Source organism: Ruditapes philippinarum, unplaced genomic scaffold, assembly GCF_026571515.1.
Source record: "Ruditapes philippinarum isolate M1 unplaced genomic scaffold, ASM2657151v2 ctg4346_1_1_1_1, whole genome shotgun sequence".
NCBI lineage: Eukaryota > Metazoa > Mollusca > Bivalvia > Venerida > Veneridae > Ruditapes > Ruditapes philippinarum.
In genome coordinates, this window is record NW_026856744.1 from 68639 (window position 1) to 76746 (window position 8108).

Here is an 8108-nt window from a genome sequence, read left to right on the forward strand (position 1 = left end):
GGGTCAAAATTGGCCCTGCCAAGGGGGACATTGATTTTCCTTATATGTGTATAGCAAAAACTTAAAAATCTTCTTTGAAAAAAAACCAAATAGCTAGAGTTTTAGATATTAAGCATGAAACATCTTCTAGTGAGTGTCTTTAAAGTTAATTCAGATAAAAGCCCCGGGGTCAAAACTGGCCCGCACTAGAGGTGTTATTGCTTTTAACTATATGTGTATAGTTACAACTTAAAAAATCTTTTTTTTATGCCACCGCAGCATCTCTGATGCGGTGGCATATAGCGATTCACCTCTGTGTGTGTGTGTTTGTTTGTTTGTTTGTGTGTGTGTTATATAGATTATATAGTGAACTTAAAAAATCTTCTTGTGAAAAACCACTAGTCCAATTTCAACCAAACTTGGCAGGATTGATCCTTGGGTGAAGGGCTTCCAAAGTTGTTCAAAGAATTTAATTCCATGCAGAAATCTGGTTGCCATGGCAACCAAAATGAATTATAAGAATAAATTTAAAAAATCTTCTTGTAAAGACCCAAAAGGCCTAGAGCTTAGATGTTTTGCATAAGGCATTGTCTGGTAGACCTCTACCAAGATTGTTCAAATTATAGCCCTGGGGTCAAAATCTGTTCCTACACTACTATTTAGTGTTGTATTATTGCGGTGGCATAGCATTTTTCTCAAATGCAATCTTGTTTTTCAAATCTCGATGAGCTAGACCTTAGATGTTTAGCATGAAACATTTTCTAATGGGTGTCTACCACGTTTGTTTAAATTAAAGCCCTGGGGTTTAAACTGGCCCCGCTCTGGGGGCCTATATACAGGTGAGCGACTTCAGGGCCATCATGGCCCTCTTGTTACATGTTGGCAATTGTATTTGAAGTGTTTGTGGTTTTTTTATGGCACAGTATACCATGTATTGTTATACTTTGTTGAAGAAGAATGTAATTAAGTAGCATTTTCCTACTCTATCATAATGATGACCTGGCAAGTAGCAGCCACTGCCTACTGAGTTAAATTTGTTTAATATTTATGGAACGCTTTAATGATTTTTCTGCATTATATAATTATGTAGTTTATAGCACACCTAAATGTTATTTCAGATGATATGTCTGTACAAATTATTGCTTGCAGCTGTTCTTCAGTCTCAGCCATTTGGTTTAGTATCTCAGCCAACTAGTGCACATTTAGCTACTTAACATAGTGTCTAAGCCAGCTATATGCATATACAGCCACTTGGCTTAGTGTCTAAGCCAGCTAGACGCATATACAGTCACATTGCTTAGTGTCTGGATATCCTTCTTTCTTTCCCTGATACTAGATCCAATTTCTGTCATAAGTCAAAAAAAAACAGACTAGGGAGCCATACATACACTGTTACAAATCAATGAGAAATATCTCCCTATTTTGTGGTACATGTACTAAAATATGTTTATGGTTTACAGTTTTTGACAGGAACATTTGAACTAACTTACCTGGAAACAAAAGAAACAAGTAACTGTGTATGTGTGTATTTTTCAGCCCAACCCTACACTTATTACACTACTAAATGCACAAGCAGATCTGATTATGCCAACTGAGACATTGCCTAGTTTGTGCCCACCAGTACCTTTTCTAGGTCCTAGGCATGGAGGCAACTTTATCAGTACAGGTGATTATGATTTAATTTTTTCTAATACAACTTCCAAGAATAAAAATTCTTTTTAAATCACACAGGATGTTCTACTGTTTATTGTGGTGCCAGATAAAACTCTGTGTAAATCTGAACACTGTCTGTGTTAGATTTACTGTATGATTCACAGGTTTTAAAATGCTATCAATCATGCACTATTACCAATAAGTTGTATTTGGATATTGTTATTTTTCTGATAATGAATGAAGTTGTAAATTGATAAACTACTATAAGATTAAAGTGCTTCTTAAAGACATCATTATCTTGTTTTGAAGTAAAGTTTATACGTAATAGCGAGGGAATAAACTGGTTGTTGACACAGATTTAAGTATCAGGCTGTTGGGTAGCTGTTCAGTAGAAACTGAGCTGTAATCTTATTTCAGCTGTGATAAGTTTTCTGTTAGTTATGTTTTCAAATCAAGCAAGTGTACAATGCATTATTTCAGCAGTGCAGAGTCATTTCAGCTTGTTAATTGATGCTATGTAACAAGATTGAGTATAATTTGTGACTTAATTAGAATAGATATCAATTCTAAGTGCATTGTTGTAGAATTATTCACGGTTTGAATTCAAATGCGTAGAAATATAATCACTAAGGCTGATAAGCCTGAGTGTTTAACTACAAAGCATTTAAACGAAAAGTCGTGCATTATTATACTTTCTTGCATATCAGACAGGATTATCTACCATTTACACTGGTGCCAGAAAACCCTGTTTTACACCCCCCATGTAAGATAAGTCGCGTGCTTTAAATGACGTCATTGCTTCGCGCCTTTTATGAATGAATTGCGTTCTGAGGATGACATCAGTTTACGTTATGAATGAAATTGTAAAATAGTGAAAACAGAATCCCTAAAGAAAGCCCAACACGGCAAAATTAAAAATGTTGCAGGCTCGGTTTGATTGAGCCTGTTCATGGACGGTACTGGAAAGTGCAAGTTACCGTACACGCCCCCTAGCACCGGCTTAAGCAGAATTCAACATTTAAACACAAAAATGGTGAAATTTTGAATTTAGAAACGCATTATGTTGGTTTTGTCATGACATGGCTCATATTTTGAACTGTACCATGTTGAAAACTTTGAATAAATAAATAAAAGTGTAGGATTATTATATCAATACATAGGGTTATTTTGATAAGCATTGACAGTTATCATCTTTATTTTGTAGTGAATCTTTTACGTTGGTGTACACCTCAACAGATAGAAACTTTGGAAGAAAAAACAGATGACGCAGGACCTGTTTTGGACAGTCTGAATATCCTGTCAACCTATGCATGGAAAGTGAATAAACCTGTAATTATCTTCATTACACTTTTCATAAGTTTGTGTGATAAGTGTTTTTGTGGGGTTTTTTTTTGCTGCAAAATTGTAGGATTGTAGTTATCAATATTCAGGTCAAACCTATTAAATAGTGCTAAAGGACAAACCTTGCTGAATATACCAATATTTCTTTAATTTTAGAATTGAAAAATCAACAACAATACAAGAATATAAATTGCATATAGTAAAAACTTAAAAAATCTTCTTTGAAAAAAGCCAAATAGCTAGAGTTTAGATATTTTCAGCATGAAACATCTTCTAGTAAATGTCTACAAGGTTTGTTCAAATAAAAGCCATGGGGTCAAAACTGGCCCCGCCCCAGGGGTGTCATTGTTTTTAACTATAATTATGTGTGTAGTAAAAACTTAAAAATCTTCTTGTAAAAAACCCAATGAGCTAGAGCTTAGATGTTTAGCATGAAATATCTTCTTATGGATATCTACCAAGTTTGTTCAAATAAAAGCCCTTGGGTGAAAATTGGCCCTCCCATTGGGGGGGCAGGTGAGATCATTGTTTTTCATTACATGTGTGTAGTAAAAACTTAACATTGTGAAACATCTTCTAATGAGTGTCTTCCAAGTTTGTTCAAATAAAAGCCCTGGGGTTTAAACTGGCCCCGCTCCGGGGGTTTATATACAGGTGAGCGACCTGAGGGCCATCATGGCCCTCTTGTTTTTACTTGTCAGCATTTAACTTACGCCTTCATCAGAATAAAATATATAAACAAATAACAGACATGACTTAATAATAGTTATATATTACTTTAAGATAGCACAAAATGTAAAAATACAAAAGTGCTTGTTGTTAAGTGTCTTAATTTTACAAATAATATAAGAGCTGACAAAAGTTTTAACTGTTTCCTACCCCTAACTTTATTCTTGGTCCAGGTATTTTTAAAGCACCTATATAACCTCATTTAACTCGCCTGAAAATAGAAAAGAAATAAAAAAATGTATTATTTAGACACTCCACAACCTTTGAACTGCTAAATTTACATAAATGTTAAGGTTATGGATGTATTACAGATGACATGTGTTGTTGACATTGATTTTGGGGTCAAGGGTTCAAAGGTCAAGGTCACATTGACTTTGTAGGTGAAAAACAGTTTCCAATCAATAACTAAAGAAAGCTTAGGCATAGAAACTTAAAACTTGTTACGGTGATTGTTCATGACCAGCAGATGACCCCCGTTGATTTTGGTATCAAAGATCAAGGTCACATTGACCTTGTAGATGAAAACGGTTTCCGATCAATAACTAAAGAACCTTAGGCCTAGGAACTTCAAACTTGGTACAGTGATTGTTCATGACTTCATGTCCAGCAGATGACCCCTATTGATTTTGGTGTCTGGGGTCAAAGGTCAAGGTCACATTTTCTGATCACTAAAGAACACTTCAAACTTTGTACAATGATTGTTCATGACCAGCAGATGATCCCTATTGATTTTCATATCAAGGGGTCGAAGGTTATGACCAGTAGATGACCTTTATAGATTGTTGGTTTAGGTCAAAAGTCAGTCATAATAACCTGATCACATGACTAATTGGCTGCCATTAGGGGGCATACATGTTTCACAAACATATCTTGTTTTTAAGATTCCAGATTTATTACAGATGACATGTGTTGTTCTTTTTAAGGTTCCAGATTTATCACAGATGACATGTGTTGTTAGTTTTAAGGTTCCAGATTTATTACAGATGATATGTGTTGTTCTTTGTAAGGTTCCTGATTTATTACAGATAACATGTGTTGTTCTTTTTAAGGTTCCATATTTATTACAGATGACATTTGTTTTTTTTTTAAGGTTCCAGATTTATTACAGATGACATGTGTTGTTAGTTTTAAGGTTCCAGATTTATTAGCTCACCTGTCACAAAGTGACAGGGTGAGCTTTTGTGATCACTTTTGTCCGGCGTCCGTACGGCGTCCGCCGTCCATCCGTCCGTAAACTTTTACTTAAAATGACATCTCCTCATAAACCACTAAACCAATTTCATTCAAACTTCACAGGAATGTTCCTTTGGTGGTCACCTTTAAAAATTCTTCAAAGAATTTAATTCCATTCAGATATCTGGTTGCCATGCCAACCGAAAGAAAAAACTTTAAATATCTTCTTTTAAGAAATCCTAAGAGCTAGAGCTTAGATATTTGGTATGAAACATCTTCTAGCAAGTGTCTACCAAGTTTGTTCAAATAAAGCCCTGGGGTCAAAATTGGCCCCGCCCCAGGGGGTCATTGATTTTCCCTATATGTCTATAGTAAAAACTTAAAAAATCTTCTTGTAAAGAACCCAAAGAGCTACAGCTAAAATATTTAGCATGAAACATCTTCTAATGGATGTCTACCAAGTTTGTTCAAATAAAAGCCATGGGGTCAAAATTGGCCCGCCCCAGGGGGTCAATGATTTTTCCTCTATGCATATAGTAAAAACTTAAAAATCTTCTTTTAAAGAACCCAAAGAGCTAGAGCTAAGATATTTAGCATGAAACATCTTCTAATGGATGTCTACCAAGTTTGTTCAAATAAGAGCACTGGGGTCAAAATTGGCCCCACCCCGGGGGATCATTGATTTTCCCTATATGAATATAGTAAAAACTTAAAAATCTTCTTTTAAAGAACTCAAAGAGCAAGAGCTTAGATATTTAGCATGAAACATGTTCTAATGGATGTCTACCAAGTTTGTTCAAATAAGAGCCCTGGGGTCAAAATTGGCCCCGCCCCAGGGGGTCATTGATTTTCCCTATTTGAATATAGTAAAAACTTAAAAATCTTCTTTCAAAGAACCCAAAGAGCTAAAGCTAAGATATTTAACATGAAACATGTTCTAATGGATGTCTACCAAGTTTGTTCAAATAAGAGCCCTTGGGTCAAAATTGGCCCCGCCCCGGGGAACATTGATTTTCCTTATATATGTATAGCAAAAATTTAAAAATCTTCTTCGAAAAACCAGAATAGCTAGAGTTTAGATATTAAGCATGAAACATCTTCTAGTAAGTGTCTACAAAGATTGTTCAAATAAAAGCCCTGGGGTCAAAACTGGCCCTGCCCCAGGGGTGTCATTGTTTTTAAATATATGTGTAAAGAAAAAACTTAAAAAATCTTCTTTTAAAAAACCCTTTGATGTTTAGCATGAAACATCTTCTAATGGGTGTCTTCCAAGTTTGTTCAAATAAAAGCCCTGGGGTTTAAACTGGCCCTGCTCCGTGAGGCTTATATACAGGTGAGCGACTTCAGGGCCATCATGGCCCTCTTGTTACAGGTGACATGTGTTGTTCTTTTTAAGGTAGTTGATATGTGTTGTTCTTTTTAAGGTTCCAGATTTATTACAGATGACATGTGTCGTCATTTTTAAGATTCCAGATTTAGTACATATGACATGTGTTGTTATTTTTAAGGTTTCCAGATTTGTTACAGATGACATGTGTTGTTATTTTTAAGGTTCCAGATTTATTACAGATGACATGTGTTGTTATTTTTAAGGTTCCAGATTTATTACAGATGACATGTTATTTTTAAGGTTCCAGATTTGTTACAGATGACATGTGTTTTTATTTTTAAGGTTCCAGATTTATCACAGATGACATGTTATTTTTAAGGTACTGGATGTTGCTATCAGGGTGTTTAAAGAAGGAGGTGATGAAGATTTAGATATTCCTATATTACCTGAGAGTATTAAGAAGCCTCGGAAACTCCATGCTGAGTAAATTATTAGTTTTTGCTTTTTGTTAATTATATGGGTATATAAAATCTCATCCATTTTTGTGCCCCCACGTTAGTGGCGGGCATTTAGATTTACCCTTGTTCGTCCGTCTGTCCGTCGTAGCTCCTTCCATCCGTCCGTTCACTTTTGTGTCGCACGTAACTAAAAAAGTATTTGACCTAGAGTCATGAAACTTTACAGGAATGTTGATCAGCATGTGTAATTCTGCACCTGGGTATTTTGGTCTGGATATTTTTAGTATTTTCAGAGTTATTGCCCTTGACTTAGTAAAATTTTGCAATTTTCAACTTGTGTCGCATGTAACTCAAAAAGAATTTGACCTACAGTCATGAAACTTTACAGGAATATTGATCAGCATGTGTAGTTGTGCACCTGGGTATTTTCGTCTGGATATTTTTAGTATTTTCAGAGTTATTGCCCTTGACTTAGTAAAATTTTGCAATTTTCAACTTGTGTTGCATGTAACTCAAAAAGTATTTGACCTAGAGTCATGAAACTTTACAGGAATGTTGATCAGCATGTGTAGTTGTGCACCTGGGTATTTTCGTCTGAATATTTTTAGTAATTTCAGAGTTATTGCCCTTGACTTAACCGCCTCCGTGGTCGAGGGGTTAGAGTCGATGACTTCTAATCCAGGTACCTCTCTGGCTTGGGTTCTATCCCCGGGAGATGCTTTGGTAGTTTAGCGCGGAGGAAGGTTGTCTAGTACTGGTGTAACTCTCCAGGAACGATGGTTAGGAAACTACCCGCCTATATGACTGAAATACTGTTGAAAAAGGCGTAAAATGAAACAAACAAACAAACAAACCCTTGACTTAGTAAAATTTGGCAATTTTCAACATGTGTCGCACATAACTCAAAAAGTATTTGACCTAGAGTCATGAAACTTTACAGGAATATTGATCAGCATGTGCAGTTGTGCACCAGGTATTTTCGTCTGGATTTATTTAGTATTTTTAGAGTTATTGCCCTTCACTTAGAAAATTTTTGCAATTTTCAACTTGTGTCGCAAGTTTCTCAAAAAGGATTTGACATAGTCATTAACTTATGGGCAGGTTGCTCAGCATATTTTAGATTTGCACCTGGGGTTTCGCTTGTGGATTTATCCAGTATTTGTAGAGTTATTTCCCTTGACTTAGTAAAAAGATTGACAGAACAGTGTCGCGATGGGGGCACCCGTGTCCTATGGACACATTTCTAGTTTTCAGTGAAATATTTTTCAAATATGATATTATTAAAGAATATTTTGATATGGCTTATAAGCAAAGGCTTTAATGAAACAATAAGTGTTAATAACACAATGGTTTAATTATAAAGCAAAAGAATGTTTCAAAATATGTCAAAGAAATGTGTGATCATGTCCTTTATCAAATTACAATGTATATTTCAATGCCTAGTT

General features: G+C 35.3%; 1 protein-coding gene across 1 annotated transcript in view; it reads left to right on the forward strand.

Annotated features, from left to right (window-relative positions):
- Positions 1–6731, forward strand: part of LOC132747577 (DNA-directed RNA polymerase, mitochondrial-like) — a 35198-nt gene extending 28467 nt beyond the window's left edge. The window contains exons 18-20 of the mRNA XM_060736996.1: positions 1516–1645; positions 2837–2961; positions 6585–6731. Coding sequence (XP_060592979.1) covers positions 1516–1645; positions 2837–2961; positions 6585–6692 — 363 coding nt within the window. The 3' untranslated portion in view covers positions 6693–6731. The remainder of the gene's footprint in view (positions 1–1515; positions 1646–2836; positions 2962–6584) is intronic.
- The last annotated feature ends 1377 nt before the right edge of the window (positions 6732–8108 follow it).